At 41.6% G+C, this 22,317-nt stretch overlaps 1 protein-coding gene across 1 annotated transcript in view; it reads left to right on the top strand.

Moving 5' to 3' along the window:
- Positions 1 to 22,317, top strand: part of grid2 (glutamate receptor, ionotropic, delta 2) — a gene marked incomplete at its 5' end in the record, with an annotated part of 464,751 nt that overhangs the window by 409,274 nt on the left and 33,160 nt on the right. Inside the window, one exon of the mRNA XM_084550704.1 lies at positions 18,928 to 19,094. Coding sequence (XP_084406830.1) covers positions 18,928 to 19,094 — 167 coding nt within the window. The remainder of the gene's footprint in view (positions 1 to 18,927; positions 19,095 to 22,317) is intronic.

Raw genomic sequence — 22,317 nt, forward strand, 5'->3', positions numbered from 1 at the left:
GTTTATAGGGATTTTGTCCCAGAGAAAAGCTGCACGGATGTTTCTCCAACTCAGCTACGTAAAAATAAAGAACAGACAAAAGGCTGATCATCACTGTCAACAGCCTCCCCCATATAATGTCGTTGAAGTATAGCAATTAGAATAAGAAAAAACGAATATCAAGGAAAAAAAAAACTATACAAAAAGAAATGCAAGGTCTTTATTAAACGTCCCTGTAAGCTTCAGGCGAGTGCGATGCAAGACTATTACTCTTTCTCAGAGGCTAAAATTATTATCTCTTTATGTTATGGGAATCACCATCATTAGTTCCTCACTTCGACAGTTTTGTTGTATAAAACATCCCTTAGTAGCAGCAGCACTACTTGCTTGAAATTTTGGAAGCAGCTTGTGAAAAGACATAAAAGGTCCATGGTGCTATAATCAAATGGGTGAATATTAATAGAAATTCACTAAGAAATTAATGATTTGCATTTAATGTGTAAAAAAAAAAAATGCCTAGAGAGCCTAAATAGAGCAACTGCTTTGTCGAGTGAGACAATTGAGCCGAAGCCCCGTTCAGACTGCAGGGCTGCTGCAGTCTCTCAGTCGATTGGTCGATAACGCTCTCGTCAGACCAAACTTGTCATTGTTGCTTTCATAAGGAGAAAAGCGCTACATCAATAGCCTTTCAGGTCTAATCCATCATTTTAGGCGGCAGGCGGGAACAGGCTGCCTGTGAAAACAGGTGTTTTTCCTGTTGCTTTATCACAGCAAAGCATATCATCGTGGCATCCACTCCGTGTCAGACTGTAAAAGTGTTGTCCTTTGGTTGTAATCAGTTCTAAACCTGCAGTAATACACTGAGAAAAAAAGTTAAGCATGAGGACAAAAATAATATTTCTGTATTTGAAAGCTGACTCAAGGGAGAGAAAAAAAAAGAAGCCTGTCCGTTGTAGTTTAAAGGGGAACTACTGTTTTTTACAACTTGGACCTTATTTCTAGCATAAAATACGATCGTTTACTCACCCATATAACTTTTGTGTCATTTGCACTCATTCAGGAGATAATTAGATCAATTAGATCAGCGTATATTCATAAAGCGGGAGTGACTCGGGCACCGAGACACAGCCTCTAAATAATGTATTATCTGCCACGGAACTCGTTCATTTCACCAATATTGTGTTATCGTATGCTAGTGCTATTCCCTGTTGAGTCCGGAGTTACCTGTTATCATCATCCGAGGTCTGTAGGGCTTGTTTACCTGTAATTTGCTACTGCTATGGTTCGTCCATAAGCTCAGAATCGGAAAAATATTCAGCCATGTTGCAAAAAACTAGCAGTAGCAAATTACAGGTAAACAAGCCGATCGTCACGGGTGCGGGTAACTCTGGACTCAACGGGGAATAGCACTAGCGTATCATAACAAAATATTGAACGAGTTTCGTGGCAGAAAATGCGTTATGCGTTAGAGGCTGCATCTCGGTGCCCGAGTGACTCCCGCTATATGGATATACGCAGATCTAATTATCTCCTGAACGAGTGCAAATGACACAAAAGTTATATGGGTGAGTAAATGACCGTATTTTATGCTAGAAATAAGGTCCAGGTTGTAAAAAACAGTACTTCCCCTTTAAGGCTCAGCAGGTGGAATAATCTCTAGTGTCTAGGTCGCATCTCAAGTTGGGAAGAATCCAAATCATGCGTGTGTTTGCAGACTCAACACGCGATCTCAAGTTCATTCAGTTTCTTAATGCAGCAAAGAGTCATGACCTTAGCCTGAAAAATGAAGTCTACATTCTGTCGACGCGCACTTACATACAGAACTTGGCCAGTAGTTACAGCAGAGTTCATTCCCTTCCTTCACAGACGGCATGCGGTCGGGTGGACATTGAAATGGATCTGTAATAACCAAGTGCAGACCTTCGAACTCAGCTCCCAGTCTCACAGCAAAACCCATCAAACTGCCAGGCATGCTCCTCCAAGTATACCTGCTGCCTGTGAGGGCAGAAACTGTCATCTGCAGTGGTGATGTTTACATTCACCTCAGGGCTGAGCCGAACTCCGGGACATGTTTATATGAACCATAGTCATAACTTAATGAAGTCCGGGTGTCTGATTTTTTTTCATTTCCTTCCAGCAAGTGTTTGTATTGACTGAATGAGTGAAGACACACAAACCATCTTCACAAACGATTGCGTCTGTGGGACCCCTCGAATTAACGCAACTGTTATGAAATACTGTCAGTCACCCTTCTAGCTGATGGTGATATTACGCTCTCTGCCAGATCATTTGTGTCGCGTTATTGACATCTATTTACTTCCACCGTATTTTCGGATTCCGCTGGTGACATTTTTCCTGGAATTCAACTTCTGCTGGGAAAAATAGCAACTGTTGAGGAAAAAAAAAATCACTCCACTTAATTACCCTCGGGATTATATGGAGCTACAGTGACTGATGGCGTGAGAGCTCTCGCGCACCTAAATCTGTTTCCAGGAAGAGCATCCGAGTGTATCAGTCATCATTTTCTCTCCTCGCCCTCGTAACTACTTCTTTCCCACTGTTCCAATTAAAACTCAGATTCAAATCCGTTGGTATTGCTTCCATATTAACATATGCAAGGCTTGCTATACACAAATGATGTGATAACGTGAAGCTTCAATGGAAACTCCATCTAAAATACACAGTCGGCAGTATGTGCCTGTGTTTTCCCTCGCAATTATTCCTTGGTGGCGTGGAGGGCTTTTGACATTGCAGTCAGACCATTTGGCACCAGAACACTCCACAGAAAACCAATGCTAATGAACTTAATTTAGGAGGACTGGCTGTGTGTCAGCGATTGGTCCAACACTGCAGCCTGCACTTAATTAGCCTTTTATATTCTGAAAATTGCTTTGGCAGCTAACATGTTAAATTGGCAGAAGGCATTCAGAATGGTGTCTTAAACCTGAATCTGCAAAGTGTAGCGCCGCTGTGCTTTTTGCTTTTTCTGGACTATGATCTCTGAGGTTATCTGAAGTTTTCTGCCTCTGGTTTTGATGCATTTGGTACTGCACTATTTATTTTCTCACTATTCATTTAATATAAGATATCTTATTTTTGGGACCGAGAGCTGAGTGCTGCGTCTCGTCTGTTCATGTTTTTCATGGTCAAAAAAAAACTATCCTTGGGACTTGAATCAACATTGGCACTTCCCATTACAAGGCCAAGGAAGGGTTTAGCTCAAGTGCTGTGACTGCTGGAATGTCTTTGACTGTGGAGGCTAAAAGAGGCACAAAGTGAAATTACTAATTTCACTTGTTTTCTTTCTAACACTTGACCAATGTTCAGGAAATTTGGAGACTGACCAGAGTGCACGAATGTGAAAGCTGCCTAATGAGGTTCCTCTGCAGGGCGCCTGGTCTTCTTGGCCCTGACAGGGCAAGTGTCTCAGTAATATGGGGCGACCTTGAAGCGAGTCATTGATCCTCTACTGAGAGAAACAAGGTGGCAGACACAGCTTACACATTTAGTGAGTCCTCTGACAATGATTGAGTGGACGGCAACCGAAGGGAAAACCCGCTAGGACAGGACCTGTTCATTGATACAGAGGATGGGTGATGGACGGACGGACAGGTGGACAGGTGGACATTCTGTATTAGTTGTTATCTCTATCTCGGGTCGAGGATCATGTCTCTTTTTGCTCTGGCACATTTCTACTTTGAATTCTGACATGCAGTAATGAGATGTGGGCTACTGTTTTTTTTAAGCAGTGTGAGCTTCATTATGGTGTTGCACATACAGGACGCTAAACCAAATCTGAAAGCGGTCACATGTGCAGGACTCATGCAAAAAAGGAGGTCTGTTTGTGCGAGTAGAAATTATATGCACTTCTACAGCTTATCGTTTTAAGCATAGACTGTATATAAATATGGACAACGTGTCCCCGCTTCCATGCAATGGCCAAACTGATGGTATTTTCCTGGGGATACGAACGACGCCATCTTGCGATTTTGGAGCAAGATTCTGCGCAGTAAGAAATGTTGGATTATACACTGTACTTCTTTTTTTTTTTTTCTACAACTGTTTTACAGAGCAGTTGGCATGGCAACTGGTAGTCACCATTATGTCACATCCTGTTTTTATAGTGTCAAATAACTAACTAAGACGTTTAAATATGCGTCAACATTATATTAACTACCTATAATGACAGAAAACATCCTTGAAAAAAACATTATTTGATGTGTATTTTAGTGTTTTAGTTTGGCCCATCCTCAAACATGGAGGAGGTGGAGCTTATGACCTATACTGCAGCCAGCCACCGGGGGGGCTCTACTTGCTTTGGCTTCACTTTTTAGGAGCAGTTCCATTATCCATATTTATACAGTCTATGGTTTTGAGGGTCACTCTTTACTGCGATGGTGTCGAATTAGCAAAGTTAGCAAAGGCCTTATTGATTTGTTCATGACTCTTAGTTGAAACCTTTCAGCAACATCCACATATACGGCAGATTCCTTTTCCGTGCTTTTGGATTTAAGCTCTTAAATCACTCTGTAACCATCCGTTTTTTTCCGTTGTTTGTCATGGACACTTTTCACTTCTCTTTTCTGCCTCTCTCTTTCAATATGTTTGTGTTCATCACAGCCCCTCCCCCCCTGCTCAGCCACCCCGTCGTGCAGATGCTGATGATTTTTTTTTTTTTCATCAAGCAAACAAAGACAGTTAAATACAAAAAAGAAGCATGGTTTTACTAACCTTGGTATTTCAAAATGCACATTTTGGTTTGTTGGCTTCTTTGTTTGCTTCGCTTACAAAAAGAAACTGTATTTGAGGACAATAGTTAGATCATGGACCACCTGTTCCTTCTCAGACGCTTTCACAGAGATCTCCTTGTCTTTCTCTCTTTCTTTCTTTGACTTGCCGTCTGTCTCGAACTTTCGAGACGATAAGACAGCTAACTTCTGCTGTGTGGGTCTGAGGCATGCCGTAATCTTGACTAAGCTATGCAATCACAATAGATCCCTTCTTGCCTTATTCAGGAAAATGATCAACTTTGTCTTTATGTGCCAAATTTAAATCCACCGTCAAGGGCATGCAAAGTGCATTACTGGCTTATAGTGTGCCAGCAGTAAGCTTTTATATGATGTTTTATGTTCCTCTTTTCGGTGCTTATCCCTACTACGTGCACGCAACACTTTGCTCTTGACCTTGAAGCCCCCTTTAGTGTTGGCCTGAAATCTTTGTTGAGCCTGTTGTCATCCAGTGTCGCAATCCATTCAGATGTCTTTGTAATTTTCACCTGGCCTTTCTGCTTCTGTTGTCCTCTTCTGAACAGAGCATGCTTTGCTGCACGTCACACATCTGAATGACTTCAATCCGGCTTCTATTTGCTCCCAAATCCTCCGAGTTGATTAGCCGCATCCACCCGTGCATTTTTAGACTCGCAACCAGAAAAGGAGGAAATTATTGTCTGCCTTTAGTGATATGCCCTTTCTGTTGTGTGCTTGGGGTACAGCAACGGTGTACATCAGATAAGCTGCCTCGCGCAGAAAAGATTGAGCTGGAACATTGCCGTCCTGTGGGAAGGCCTCGGTTCGCAAACAAGGTTTCCAATAAGCGCACACAATAAAACGACTTCATAAAAATAACATAATTAAAACAACTCATCACACCAGTTGCCGTATGTGTTGCAGGCGGGGAGACAAAATCTTACAATGCAATTAAAATTTTATCTTAAGTGCTGCGTTTAACACAGTGGAGGGGAGCATCGTAACTTTGTTGACAAAAGTGTAATTGAGATAAATTAAACCACTTTCCTCTCATTCTTAGTGTTTATTTTATCTGGGTGGAAGTTGCATTTTGTTTAGGTCCCACTGTTACGTTGCCGGGTGATGGAGCACACGTGGAGCACTTACCCAGAAAGTGGATGAGCCCCTTGTGTCACACATTATCGACGTTATCGTTGTGCGCAAGAGAACTTAATCAGAAAAAAAAAGTGCAAGCCCACAGAAGAAAATGGAGTGATTCATACTTTGCAAAGCCAAGCAAATGTAACATAAGACCTTATTACAAAAAATACAGTTGAGCAAAGAGAAGATGAAAAGAAAACAGAGTGAAATAATAATTTTTTCTGCCAGATCCTATTAAGGGTGGCATCTTAGTTTTGGCTCGCTGATCCGTCTCGGATGATCTGTCTCTCCAACATCTGTCTCCAATTACTCCTCTCTTCCACTATCACATCTCTCATCGGCTTAACGGGGTCTGAGCAAAGATTTGCATAGAGCGTGGCAATAGGCGATTAATTTCTTTCATTTTTTTTTCACCCCCGCTCCTTCTTCCTGAAGAAACAAAGACGACTAATGACAGCTGATGGTAATTAAACAACAGAGAAAACAAAGGGAGGAGAGGGAGAGAAGAAGTTGTCATATTGCGTCTCCGGGGACGGAGGCGACTGCTGCCACTGGAGCAGGGAGTCGGACCGAACGCCTCGTGAGGAATTGATGCCACCTGTGCGCCAGGCTTTCATCATCTAAGGCTCGGCCATGAGTGTCTTTATGTGTTTTACTTATCTGATCACAACAGATTGACAAGGGAAGCAATTTAGAGTGGGTAGTGTGAGGGGAACGTGCTGCAGTAGTATTCAAAAATAAAAGACATTTGGAAGTAAATAAAGCCCGTATATAATACTAGTATACTGTTAACGTTGCCTATGGTGCATATCCTGTTGTATGTTAAAGCACAAGAAAGAAAAAAAAATAAACAATTTAAATAGGGAACAAATGTAAAGTTTCTAAAACAGCACTCTGCTCATACATTTCAAGAGAACCTGTCCTGAAACAACCGTCCTCATGTATATTGATGCAGTATGATGCATAGAGAGGGAGGTGCTGTCTCTCTCTTCTGTGCTTTGATTGATTTCCCAGCACCTAATCTTATCTTTATTCAGATCTTCACGTATCTGCACGAAGCCAGCAAGTGCCGGCTGGGGTTGGGAAGGGGGGGGATTTGGCTGGGGAGCAGCCTCTCATTGTAATGCTCTCTGATTTGTTAAATAAAAGCCCAAACAAAGGCAGCACAGAGCGTGTGGGATGCAAGTAAAAAAGACATTGCACAAGTGTGTGAGCCAAGAGAGAGTGTGTGTTGTGCCGCAGTCAGACCAGAACTGGCATGGTGGAGCTTAATTGCATGGTGTGACCAAAGGCACGAGGGGACGAGAAATAGGGATGTGAGTGTATCTTGCAGGCCTGATGCAGCAGTCAGTCGTGTGTTAAGCATCCTTTTATCAAACGTTTCACTAATCATTTAACCTCTGTCTAAATGATTTTGCCGCTGCTCCTGGTATTAATTCATCATGCAATATAGAACAAGATTGTACGCAAACACTATTTCCTGAATGAGAGTCGGTTCCGTCCCCTTTCTCCAAGCCGCTGGACACCGCAGAGCCTCGCAATTTCACAGGTTTAATCAGATCGAACTGAGCGAGGCGAAGGAGGCGTGTCCGCTCGCAGCCCGAAGGGAATGTGCCTCGTTCCTCAATTCGCACCGACATGAGTGGCGAGCAAGTTTCAGTGCGACTGCGGCATCAGCAAGGGGGACGATTCATAATGCTTTGTAATTGGGAGAAGCTTTAGATCGTCTGTGCTTCTGGCCTGAGTTGTGTGAACAGTAGACATAGATCTGAACTTGTGCCTTGGTTGTTACTTTTTTTTCTCTCTCTCGCTCTCTCTTTTTTGTCCCCTCTGTCGGCCTCACATCAACCGCTCTCTTTCATTTCTCAAATTCAGACAAATCAAAGTCAAAGGAGAGTGATGCAAGAAAACATTTGCAGACGCATGCAGCGAGTGTGGGCTGTGAGGAGACAGTTTAGAGCTGGTAGAAGATATGTGTAGAGGCGAGAGATTTCACTGTAAAATACCAGTTAAACCATATTTCAGTGTTGGTGATTATACAACAGGCTGGCTGCACTGCTGGGACTGTCTTCACCTGAAAAATAATAGCTTTGGCTGCCTCATTAAATGTGTAAAACGACTGTTTGTTCTGTATATATGTCAGTATATAGCATATGACTCGGCTAACAATTGCTCTAACAGATCAGAAGGTCTCCCTTGTGCCTCCAAAACAGTTCTGACTCATCAGAGAATGGACGTGGGCCTTCTGAGGGTGTCCTGTGGTGTCTGGCAACAGGATGTTGTTAGTGGGGGCCTTTGGGTCCTATGGGTTTTATTCAGTTGTTCCTAAACTGTTTTTGTGTGGGGTGGGGGTGCCTGGTCTGGTCTAGGTAAGTGCTACTTATCTAGGTCCAAACGTTTCCCAGCAGAAACGCCTCATCAGCAATAATAATGACCAGGCTTACAGAGAGGAGGTGAAACATCTGGTGGACTGGTGTGAGACCAACAACCTGATCCTGAATGTCTCAAAAACTAAAGAGATCATCGTGGACTTCAGGAAGAACCAGTCCAGCCACACTCCTCTCACCATCAACAACTCAGCAGTGGAGATCGTCAGCAGCACCAGGTTCCTGGGGGTGCAGATAACGAACACTCTGAGCTGGTCCAAACACACTGGATCCCTTGTAAAGAGGGCTCAGCAGCGCATGCACTTTCTGCGACGGATGAGGAGAGTCAACCTGCCCCCTCCCATTCTCACCACCTTCTACAGAGGTACTATAGAGAGCATATTGACCAGCTGCATCTCTGTCTGGTCAGGGGCTTGTAGTGCCTCTGACTGGAAGTCCCTACAGAGGGTGGTGAGGAAAATCATCGGGACTTCACTTCCTTCCATCCAGGACATTGCTAAGAGACGCTGTCTGACAAGGGCCAAAAACATCACCTCAGCCCCCTTACACCTCCAACATGGACTGTTCTCACTGCTGGCCTCTGGAAGGAGGTTTCGCCGCCTACAGAGCAGAACAGTCAGGTTCAAAAACAGTTTCATCCCATATGCCATAAGACTGCTAAACGCACTATAAACAGTACCCCCCTCCACCCTCTCCCATTACCCTGCAATTAAAAACGTGCAATAATATTTATCTACATTTCAAGTTTCTTAGATATTTATATTTATTATATTCTGTATATACGTTCCTGTAAATTGTACATACCGTTTCTGTTGTACATACCGTTTCTGTTAAATATTCCTGCTGTACTATGAGCCATTGTACCGAAATTTCTTTTTGATGAAAATCAAAATGACAAATTAAGTCTAAGTCTAAGTCTAAGAACATTGTATTGTCACAGGATGGTCAGTGTTATTTACTTCTACTGTCAGTGGTCATAATCTTATGCCTGATCGGTGTGTATAGCAGTTATTCATGTACACTGAGCAAATTGTAAGGCCCGGGCATTGGAAAGTGCTCCGTCAAATATAATAATGCATTAATTTGGTTACTGCTGCAGCTAGCCCCTAACATGCTAATCAAGAGGCAACCTCCAGGGCTGAAAAATGAAGCCAACCAGGAAGTGCCATAAACTGCCGGAAATGTTCACAGTCTGGTTGAGAAGTAGTTTTGGTATACACATTGCCTATTCAGGACAACTCTGGATTGTTACATAACTCATAACGTAACGTGTGTTGAGTGACAGGTGGGTTATCCTCACAGGTTACTATCTGTCTGCCTAGACATCACCACTCCACTCCAACTCTCCCGATTAGCCCATTTAGCTGGGAGTTAGGCACTGCCAAGATGGCGGCAGTCGACACACGGCATTTAAAACCCCTGCGGGCGTCTTCATGAAGGATTCGACCATCGTTATAAACAAGTCCATGACGCTAACCAGACAGGACGTGATGATGTTCAGCCACGACCATCAAGCTTCTTTCTGTTTTCTCGGTACTCTATCATTTATCTCTCCAGGCATTTTATCATGGGTTAGTACATGATCTCATTGACTCAAATGTTTTCATATGAGTGCAGAAGCTCTAACTGCCGACGAACTTGCCTATCTGTCTGCAAACTAATTCTCTTTTGTGGAGAAGTTACAATAGCTTCATTCATTTCAAGCATTCAGTGACAGGTCAACGCTGTCAAGTTGCGGGTCAACGCGAGTAGATAAAGCTTCCCAAAGTATTTTGCCTGCAATTACAGATGACTACCAAATGCTACAACAGCTGCAATTATGTTATTATACTTCTTTTCGTGATTTTTAAAAGGAATTATTCACATTTTCCAATTTTCCTCAACCCCGACAAAAGCTGGTTCATTTGTGTTTAAACCGATAATTTCACTGAGAGATTCAAAAGGTGATAGGTAAGTGTTGACTGCTAAGAGGATACGGATGTGCAATAACAGTAAATCCACGTGGGTACCACAGCTCTCAATACTGAAATAATGCATGATTAAAAAAAATGGATAAATGTCGATTATTATGGCCGCGAGTCTTCGTCTGAAGTTTCCACTGTTTTCCAGCGACTTCGTCCGTGCGTTCTCACTGGAAAGAACAAAGCGAAAAAAACTCCCGCGTGTAAAACGTTTTTCAAAACCATCGCTTAAAGGCTAAATAGGCAACATTTAAGAAACTTCCCACAAGGGGACAATTTGCTATGTGCCATTTTAAGTGTTTGTAATCTAGGATGAGGGGAAAAACGATGGTTTTTGATATATTTCAGTTTAAACTTACAGCAAGATGAAGAATCTGCTATTCCTTTTGCATGCCGGGTGCCCTTGAAGGGATGTTTCTGAGAGAAGGGAGGTGGGAGAAACAGACAGACGGACAGAGAGAGCGAGTGAGAGAGCGAGAGAGAGAGAGCGAGAGAGTGGACCCTGAAGTAGTTTGGCCGTTTTTGAAGTTCCAGCACAGCCAGACTCTGAAGCCAAACTGTTTGAAACGTGGATGAGATAGAAAGACCTCTTGAAAGCTGCCGAGACACTCGTTGGGCCGGTTCTGTAACCTAATTGAAAAGTATCGTCTGGTGAGTGTTTTGCAAGGAATGTATATGAGCTCACCTTGAGGAGTTTGATCATGTGTAGGTGGTTTTCTGTCAGCTGTGTAGTCCTCCGAGTTCACTCTTCACCTTTTTATCAAGTCAAATTATTTGCTTCATTTGGCTCGTCAAGACAAGCCGAGTGTTTTTTCCTGTTTGCAAATCCAGACTTTGTGCATAACCCTTTCGATCGAAATGTACTCTTGTTATTAGAAGAGTATTAGGAGATAGTGCAGCTCTTTTAATCTTTGAATGAAATTAAGTCTTTTTTTGTTTCTTTTTTTTATTAATTTAGACTGAAAAAGCTCTCCGTCGGTCTCTAGGTAAGGATTTCAACATCATCAACATCGGATGAGATCACTTTTTGAAAAGATTCCAAAGCTTTTTTTTCTTTTAAAACCCGCCTCAGCTCAGTCATGTCTCCCGTGAATAGCATTCACACTACATAATGATATTGTGGATGATGTGTTTTGGAGGCAATGTTTTTTTAACTGCATTTCTTACTTGTGTTTCAGCTCAAAAGTGTCCAGTTAAGTTTAAGAATACAGGACTTGAGGCATTTAAGGTTAGGCAAGTTAGCCGAGGATAGACGGTGCTAAATACTGCGCCTCTGTGAAGCACGATACATGAATATATTCATTCGTTCATTTTCTGTATCCGCTTGTCCTCTGGAGGGTCTGCCGGAGCCTATCCCAGCTGTTATTGGGCGAGAGCAGGTGTACACTCTGGACAGGTCGCCAGTCTATCGCAGGGCTAACACAGAGAGACAGACAACCTTTCATACTCACACCTACGGCCAATTTAGAATCACCAATGAACCTAACGACCATGTCTTTGGACAGTGGGAGGAAGCCGGAGTTTCCGGATAGAACCCACGCAGACACAGGGAGAACAGACAGGCCCCAGTCAGCCAGGGGATTTGAACCCTTCTTGCTGTGAGGCATCAGTGCTAACGACCAAACCACTGTGTCGCCCCATGAATATGTTAACATTATTTATTTCAAATCAAATTGGATCGATATACAAACAGTACAAGGGATTTGTTCTCCGCATAATCTATCCAAGTGAACACTCTCGGACCAGAGGGCAGCCATGCAAGGAGCAGTTCAGGATGGGGGTTAGATTCTTGCTCAAGGTGCTATGTGGTGCAGTTTTCACCCATTTGGTAGACTATGTGACTAAGACATTTCCTTTGTATTTCCTTCACTTTAGTTTCTTTCAAAGGCTTCAAAATTTGACGACTTACTTGGTAATTCTTTGCCAATGAACTCCCAAGTATGGATTTCTTTTTTTTTTGAACAAATTTTCTAACCTTTATCAAACATTCAGTTCAGTTTGATCTTTTTATGTTTGGATCGTTAACCTGCCCTACATTCTCAGAACAGTCATTTGAGTGTAACATAACCCCATCCACCTCCTCTTCTTCCTGTTGCAGCATAGTTGAAGTGAAACACTTCTTTATTGACTGTGTTACACTGCGGTTACATAAAACGATGTTGTACAACATGTTAGCATTCTATTCACACAAGTGTTTCCTTCTTCTTCTTTTTAACCATATTTAGGACTAACATGAGGAATTATTAGTTTAGATTTAACTATTCCCTGCTCCTGTGCAAGGGTTTAAACACAAACCACGGCTGTAGAAGAAAATAGCTCCTGCTCATGGTTCGCTGGCGTTGTTGCTTCATTAAATGAGCTCCGCCATCACAAAATACCCTTTAAAACTGATAAACAAGACACATGGAGCATGAGCAATGAAAGACGAACAGAACTGGTTTCATTTTCTCTCCTCCCGGGGAAGGAGAGATGGAAATTAAAAAGTGGCATGAGTCATAGAACAAAAAGATGAAGGAGGGGGAGGAAGAGAGGCACTGAGATGACTTTAATTTAGTGATTATGGATCTTGCTGGGTTCTCCGTGTCACGTTCAGGAGCGAGAAAAACAAGGCCCAATGCAGCGATTAGGATTCATTGGCGGACGTTTGATAGCGTGTGCAGCCTTCAGTTGGGAGTTTACCTGTGATTGTGTGTTGTCTTTTTGTGTGTCTATATCGCTGTGTGACCGCGATTGTTGCCAAAGTGTCTGTCAGTGTTTCTCTGAGGAAAGTAGCTTACGACTGAATTACCTTGGCACTAGCAGAGGCACAACCTGGATGTGGAAGCAAGTTAATGAGTGCGCCACACAAACTCTATATGTGTGTGTGTACGCTTTTGTGTGTACAGGTGACACAAGGTCACTTGTGTCAAACACTCATGCTGCCATGAGTTTGATGGAGTCAGGCAATGCTAAGGTGGCGATGGTGGCAATGCTCTTACATGTTATTATTTATATTTATTTAAGTTATGAAACTACACCGATCAGGCATAACATTATGACCACCTTCCTAATATTGTGTATGTCTCCCCTGTGCCTCTAAAACAGTTGTGACTCATCAGAGAATGGACATGGACCTTCTGAGAGTGTCCTGTGGTGTCTGCCAACAGGATGTAGCTAGTGGGGGCCTTTGGGTTGAGGGGAGGGGCCTCTGTGGATCACGCTCGTTTCAGTGCATCCCACCGATACTTAATCAGTTTGGGATCTAGTGAATTTGGAGGCCAGGTCAACACCTTGTGCTGTTCTTCATGTTTTTTTTTTAGTTGTTCCTAAACAGTTTTTTGTGTGTGTGTCTGTGTCAGGCTGCATGCTGGTGGGGTTGCCCGGTCTAGTCTAGGTGGGTGGTACATGTCTAAATGACATCCAGACTAATGCCAGGTCCAAAAGTTTCCCAGCAGAACATTGCATTGTCACAAGATGCTCAATGTTATCCTGTGGTCATAATGTTATGCCTGATCGATGTATTACACCTACAGACATCACAGTCTATTGTACATTGGCCCACTGTGGTTTGAGGTTTATTTTGATTATTTTCAAGCTTCTCAACCAACCTTCCACTCACAAATCACCGGTTATTACAATAAGCGGGACTTTAATATTTGATAGCAAACACTCCTGTCTCTGGATGCTATCTCAGGACAGACAGCTAGTGCAATAACTTTCCTCTCGCTCCACATTTGTACGATAATGGGAGGTTTATGAAACTCTAAAAAGGCTATTTAAAAAGATAAGTTTAGCGAGAATAATACAATCATGATCATAGCTCACCGGTGGGCTATAACAGTCTTTTTTTTTTGCTTTGTTGATTGAGTCTTTTCTGAGTTGAGAACAGTGTTACAGGCTGTTGTCTGCTATTGTTGGACATCTTATACTCTGAGGAAGCGCAGCCGTTTTTAGAAGTGCTAGAAAATACAGAAAATACTATTGAGCAAGAGAAAAGTAAAGACTAGTTTGAAAGTCATTAATCACCCAAGTTTGTTGGTTTACCTCAAGAAAACGCTCCTAGCTATTAATATTGTTATGTACCGTATCGTTTCTGTTTCATAAAGAACTTTTTTGGTATAATAAACGTACACTGCAATATAACAAGAACATGCAAAAGAGAATATATATGGAATGCACTGTGTAAGACAAATGGAAGAAGGATAATAGTATTAAAGAGACAAGCTGTTGGTAGTTCTACACTCATTAAAACCTGGACGGGAAATACATATACACTGTATTTAATATTTAATAATATGGAATGACACAAAGAAGGACACGTGGAAACGGAAAGTGCTGATAATATGGCCTTTAAGACCAATTATTCCATATTTACACGAAAGAACGCGTTTGCTGATGTGACGGCAATTAAAAAATAGCAAGAATATCCCAACTTCCTCTTTGTTTACCTCTGCCTGCTCACACTAAACCAGCAGAAAACTCCCTAGAGTGACTCTAGAATCTTTTGGATTTCCCTGCTCTTGTGCCCCTGTCTCCATTTTTACAGAATATATTCATAACTCTGCAACTTTCCATTGTGTTGATGCATTTTGATGCATGGATATTTTGAACTGATGGAGAGAGTGCCAGTACTGTGCATAATATAGGCACATAAATTATGTCCATAAATGACTAGATTATTTGTGTAATCACAAATGCAACTGCTGACTTCATAAATGGAGCACTACATTAATGCTCTGCACCAGAATCACAAGGAGGCTGTTGAGGTTGACGGTGGACATATAACTGACTTGGCACATTCTGTTCAGATCCTGATATTATCTGATTTAATCCATTTATCTAAAGCTAGGGAAAGATGGCAGATTAACCTTAATAAACATGTTCTGCCTCGAGTCAAAATCAAGTTAATGTGGACTTTCTGAATTACACCAGACCACAATATGTCTATCAATGCCACAGGTGGATGGGAATGTTATTGTAAGCGGAAACACAGAGACTCAATCCCATAGTATGTTAATGGTTTGAGCAAATAACATTTTAGTTAGCGTGTGCTGCTTTACCAGGTTATGCTACGCACGCAAAGTCAAGCTCATAAAGCTGCTTCTTCAAGATACTCCCACTGAGACCTTTCCAGTGGAGAGATCATCCATCTAGTTTGACCTTACTTTTTCTACATCAGTAGATAGAAGGTAGACTTCACATTGCTTCCCTCTTTCTTCCCCACTGTTCTGTTTCTTTCTCATTGTTTAGACAATGCAGGCTGCAGATGTGATGGCTATGACCTACGCGAGTCACATCTGAGTAGTATTAGTTTGAAAGGTATGCATGTACAATATGTCATGTATAAATGGTGTGCACAGCATTTCTGTAGGTAGTATCCTCGTGCTTAAAGACAAAGAGAGCCAGAGCATGAGAATTGCATTGTGGTTCTATTGCACGGGACAATAAAGTTGAACTTGAACAAAGCACCACAACAGGGGCAAGCTGGCCTACAGCTCATCTCTTTTATAGCACTCCAATCATGATGATTTTATCTTCATTAATTAATCAAACATGAGCCAGTATTAAATAGATCCTTTGCATGTAGAGTACTTTCTCTAGTGCATCAAATTAAGTGCTCTCTATTCACGTTGCCTCTGTTTATGAAACACAGCTGCGGCTTCAGACCGAAGTGATTGTATTCTTATTATTGGGGTAATCTCTTCTTATGTGATTGCAGTCTGTGTTGTATGATTATTAGTTTAATTTAATTGTACACTTTGAGATGCATTCAGACAATCTACATATCAAGTGACCCTGTTCCTTAAACACCACGGAACTCGCTGCCATCCCCAAGCGTGCCGTTCATTTGGCAATAAAATGAACAGAGTGAAATCATAAGAGACTCAAAATTCACAAAACTGAAGCCTGATGCTCTCGACCTTTCCTCCCCCTTATTCTCTCAGTATTTTAGGCCACAGGCTAAGGTTTTAGGTCAGTGCTGTTTATCATAATTAACAATACTCTCCCACTCACTCTTCATCTCATGTTCACTTTATACTGTTATCGATTTTTTTTTAGAATTTTTTTCCCGTCTCGAGTAATTCAACTTTGTATGTGTCTTCTGAGAGGCGTCAACACATACAGTATTAAATTTTTCCTATTTGTGTTCTCTCCCTTCCGGGCATGCCAATATTCAAATGCGAGCTACAGTTTTGCCTGAACACCAAAATTGGGAGTTGTTATTACTCTTAAGTCGACTGACGGGTCGTTTTAAAATGCAGGGGCGTTTTTCAAAATCTGTGTAATTGATGTTTTCTGGAGCTGTTACAAGGTTCTTCTGCATCTGCTGTTTTTGTAAACACAGCAGTAGCATTTTAAAAGCTATTTTGTTCTATGAGATGTCGGCAGAACGCTTTAACAAGATAAACCCCTAAACTGTGCTGTTTGTACGGACTCAAAGGTGCAGTGTGTAAACATTCAGTACCTGGAACAATGAAAGTCACAGTCATGGTCACAGCAAAGTGAAGTGAAACACAGTGAAAGTGGCCCCTGAATATGCCACGTGATAAACAGTTTGTGAACAGTTACAGGATAAGTGCTGTACAGCAGGCAGGCAAGAGGATGTGCAACTCGGATATTATTGTGTTTTTATGCCACTGTGTCGGCGACAGCTGTGGCTGGAAGAATTATGCTTTTTGGGTTGTCAATCCGTCCCATTCTTGTGAACGACATCTAGGGAACATCTTGAATTTCTTCCTAATTGACAAGAACTTGTACTTGGGCTCAGTTTAATCAGTCGAAGGCTGCCGTGACCTTACAGAGCATGTTGTTTTTGTCCATAATTCAACTCGTGAGCAAAGAGTTTCATAAATGCTTTGAGAAATAGTTTTCAAATGCGACACCTGGACTCTAAGATGACACGATTAGCACTTAGTGGCCAAGGTCACTGTGACCTCGCTGAACACGTATTTTGGACGTGACTCGACAAATTACACCCTAATTATAATCATTCACACAGTTGTCAAATTGGATCAAATTATGACATTTTATAACCAAAAGGTCAAAGATCCTCTTCACGCATTATTAATTTCCTTCAAAGCTTTCACTGTATATATATTGTAAGTCTGGACAGAGACAGATGTAAAGTACCACTTGATTACTAAATATCAAGCGGACAACTGGACAGCTACCTCGTAGATCTGCCGAGTGACTCACATGAACCAACGTGCACACACAGCCGGACAAAAGAGACACACACAAAAGGAGAATGACTTCACTCTCTGCTAAGGACGCCATTAATTTACATAGACAACACTTGTTCGCTGCTACATTGACGTTAAAAGTCTCATATAATCTTGTATAGAACCTTGAAGAAAAATAATGATTGGGTTATTAAATGTGATCATCATGTCTTGGACAAGTTTAAGTTGATGATTATTTGTGTTGAGATACTGTAGATGTAGTGTGACGTGACTGTAATTGTGCTACGAAAGTGATAAAGGATTTTTGGCTAAGTCCAAATTGGGAGTTTGCATAGCAGTGAAACCTTTTCTTCCATTGTGGCAAGCTTTATATTTCGCACAAAGGATAATGATAGGTGACATCAGAGGTCACTGCATAAAAACTCCACACAATAATTCACTTAAGACTTTTTTAGCCAAATGTAGCGAGGAGTGTCCTTAATGCTCGAGCTTTTGAAACAGATTTTTTTTACCTATTTAAGTAACACAAAGCCCATAATCTATTTAATTTAAAAGCAATAATGAAAAGCCATAAAATTATTTTTCAAAGTAATAAAGTGCTCTTTCCCCTCTTTTTAAGGTTGTAAAGAGCAGAACGATCCACTCTGATGCCCTGCAGTGAATTATTGAACAGATGCATCTACACGTGTCCCCAAACACACACACACACCCATACGCACTGCAGAGGACTACAGGCTGTGAAATTACCCAATCGGAAGGTCTTGTCAGACTCTCAGACATTAGTCATCACACACAGGCCAAGTGAGGTGACACGCACACACATAAAGGCAGAGGGGTCTGAAAATTTCATAAAGCTCCATTAAAGTTAATGACACAGCAAGTCCAAACTAATGTGTTAGAAGAAAAGTCTGCGTGTGTGCATGTGTGTTGTGCTTCTCACCCAAGGCCGTTTGAGTGAATTGTCAGGAAGTGTTAAGATGTGATTATCACAGCCTGGTTGTTTGTTCTCCACTTGTGAGAATCTCTTGTGAAAATAGAGATTTATTGAAACCTAACTCGCAGCCACGTTAACAACAGGCACGTTGACCATACAAAACAAACTGCAATTCTGAATCCCGGGTCTTCTCAAGCTTCACAGGCTAGGGTCTCTCTCTTTAACTGTGCTCACACACAAAAATATAAAACATTTCCAACTGGGATCCACACAGGGCGCAATAAAGATGAGCCAACAGTCCATTAAAACTACATGCGTCTACATCTGCGCTGTAAAGTTTTGCATCCCCCAGCAGATCTTGGTGCAACACTACATTTTGAGACTAAAAATGCTGATAGAGTGTAGTTATGAGCTCTCGGTGTGCTGGGGTGAACTGGTCCTCTTGGACCTCCTCTGCTCAATGTACTCAACCATGATTCAGCTCATTAAAAACAGGCCGATTTACAACCTGGAGAGCCATCTCAATAACTTATTGAATGTTGTCTGTGATCATCTGTACCGCTGACGCAAAGTTCAAACATTGAATCCATCTGTGAAATGCCTTGTGATTTCTTTCAGGTGAAGTATGGCCGGTTTGGCTTTGTGTGGGATGCAGCGGTGCTGGAGTACGTTGCCAACAACGACGAGGATTGCTCCTTCTACACTGTCAGCAACACTGCCCCCGACCGTGGATATGGTATCGCCATGCAGCACGGCAGCCCCTATAGAGACATTTTCTCCCAGAGGTAAGAGTCGTAACAGTAAACAACAGGCATGAGGATCTTTGACTGCATTTCACTCGTTGCATAAAAAAAAACACATGTTCCGCATGCACAATGATGGAGTTTTTCTGCTCCATACTGCCCCTCTCAGTCTTCTTTTCTTCAGGTTTAACTTTAGAAATATCCCCTGCTTTTGAGAAGAGTTATGAAAAATGCTTTCGTGTATATTCTCCTTCTTCACGGGAGGTTACTTTTTTTTTTTTTTTTTGTTATTACTGCTCCAGATTCATTCCTTCCACTTCCATAAAGATTGCCCTTCTGCAGCGTTTGAAGAATCTGCTCTGCAGGTCAAATGCCAAGTAAATGGCAGATTAAATCGTACGTCTGTCTTCTATTGGAAGTGGAATGTCACTTTTGTAACCTGTGTGCAGTCTCAGCGTGAGCACTTTACGCTTAGGCAAAGCAGATGTGACAACTAGACCTCACAAACAAGTCAATAATAGAAAGTGTACATGCATCCAAGCTGATCTCAGTAGTTTATCTTGCTGCTGTAACACACAGTCAGGGTTTTGTTGGTTCAGACTATCTCATTGATCAAGACAGTAACTGAATTTATTCATTTATTCATTATCTATCTGGTCCCCTGTGGCTACGAGGAAGCTACCACCCCACAAAGGTCGTTCACTCATTTCCTCCAAAAAATTATTCAGGCTTCCCACAATGCTTAATATTCCTTGTTTATTTGCATTGCTCTTTAATGGCATGCTGCGGTGTTAACAACACGAGACGTCAGGTTCAGTTTTATGAGGTGAGGTGTTTCTGTGAAGGCCACACAGAATCAGACTGGCTTTATTTGTGATAAAGCATCAGATCATGTCAAGATGAAGGAAATCAAAAATGTATAATACCTTTATTAGGCTTTCAGAATGTATTTTATGCATAACCGCCCGTGTTGTTTCTTTGTTCATTTGTAGATATGTAGATGTATGTGTGTAGTAAGGGACTGAGGCACATATTACGGTGCATGGGCCAAAATCTGTTTATAGCTCCGTGCCTGGTGAAGCATTACACTCCACAATATTGCCTATCATGGCTTTTATTAAAATAAACAAGAAATTAATTGACAGCCCATGTTCGCAATTCACTCCCATTATTTCTGGGGCAATGTCACACTCTTGGGAAGGCAGTTTTCCTCACACTGGTCCCAATGGTTCAAACAAAAACACACAGAAATTATCAGGAGAAAAGAAATAATCACAGAGATATAATTGTTTTGTTTTTCTATGGAGTAATTCCAAGATTTTTCATTCTGACAGTCTCCATTACACAGATTAATGAAGCACACAGTGGAGGTTTAACAGAAATCGTAATAACGGTCTGTGCCCTGACACCATTGAGAGAAACATTTCTCTATGTTTAGTTCATTTGTTGGCCTGGTCATAACTAATCTAGAGACTTGCTGATGCATCTTTTAATTGGATAGTTTATTGGGTTACAATGAACTGCTGGACCAATACCACTACATATTCAATTGTAAATTACATCTACAGTCACATATTTGTCCGCAAAGGTTTGCTTGATTGAACATGACCACACTACTAATGCCTCTTATAAAGATAACCTGGAGAAGACAGGAATTTTAAGGTAAACGGCAACGCATTATTTATTCTCACTTTTATAGTAGCAGATTGTTAAATTACCAGGCTGTCAATCACAGTCTCTGTAGGCAGCAGCCTGCAAACAGCGGTGCAGAAGAACCAAAATACTGAGAGGAAATGCTGCGGAACTAGTATATAAGCCTCGGTGTTATTAAGTGCACCGAATGACACAGGCTGCAGTGATTACAGAAATGAGATGGGTATTATTTTATTCCCCCGTACTGTACTGTTTTATTTTTCATCTACAAAAAGGGGTTTTCAAAAGCAGCACCACACAGTGCAGGGTAGACGAGGCTCAAGCTGGCCAAAAACCACGAGAGCCAGTGGGAGGAATTATATAAGCAGTCAACATCTGTTAAGCCTGCCTAACCCTTCTCAGATGCCAGTACAAGCAAGTCTCTGAGATTACATTCTGAGTGTAAAAATACTTTCTCTTTATGCATGTTTATTTTATATATATATATATATATATATATATATATCATGTCTTGTCAGGACATGGCAGAAGGAATATAATGACTGTAGCCACCGGCTTTTTTGTCTTTGTTTTAGCAGAACGCATTCTATATCTAGATGTGCGTAAGACTTTTATTCTGTCACATCATTTTGTCAGATAAGTCCATTGGTTTGGATAATTCTGCTCGTAGCAGCTTTTCACATCTTCCCGGTAGACTGTTATCGCTGTTGTTTTTCAAATCAATCTCAGTGAAGTACAAAGCATGGAAGGTTAATATTAGTAACTTGCAATGCTTCTGGCAATGGAGTGTTGTATTTCATTGTTTGTAAAGCAAAACACGTGCATTCCACAAGAACTCATTGTATAGGTTGCCCCAAACATACACAGGCCTTCTCTGGTAATCTGCTTGATGTACAGCATTGGTAATGCATAGAGATTTGCTTTGATATCAGCACAGTATTCACATACAGCGAACTGTTCATGAACGAGAAATTCAAATTGAATAATTGACCCGTAACAGTAATCGATAAAAATGTCTGTGACTGGCTGGTAATTCGGGAGAGAATCTACAAATTCTGAGAAGTGTTTGATTCATATATATATGTGTGTGTGTATTTGCGTATTTGTGTGTGTGTGTTTGGGGGGGTTCTGCATACTTAAGGAGTGTTTGCTATCTGCAGGTCCCTGGAGGTAATACGAGAGATGAAACGGAATTTATTTGCTTTGACACTTTGAAGAGAAAGAGAGAAGGGCAGTGTCTGCTGAAACAGACAGACTGTTACAACTTCATCGTTTTCAACCACTTTGTTTGTTATGAAGAAGCCATTCCCAGAGTTCAAGTGCAGCGCAACTTGACGTTTGTGTTCCTGTTTGCCTGAGCGTGTGGATCTGGCAGTAGTTGTCGGCATGGTGGAACGAGTGTATAGATGCTTGTGTGTGTTGTGTGTACTGTGTGTGTGTTTGTGTGCTGCTGCTGCTGCTGTTCTGTGATTGATGTAGACAGCCTGCAGATTTACCAGAGTCAGAAAACAGTTGTGTAAAGGGCTACTCTGCTAATTCAAACTGACAGCTACTGACAAGTTGTTTTGAAGTGCTGAAGGGGCAAGATCTGAAAAAAAAAATAAGCCCCTTC

This window comes from Chelon labrosus (assembly GCF_963514085.1).
Source record: "Chelon labrosus genome assembly, chromosome: 9".
NCBI classification, from domain to species: Eukaryota; Metazoa; Chordata; class Actinopteri; order Mugiliformes; family Mugilidae; genus Chelon; species Chelon labrosus.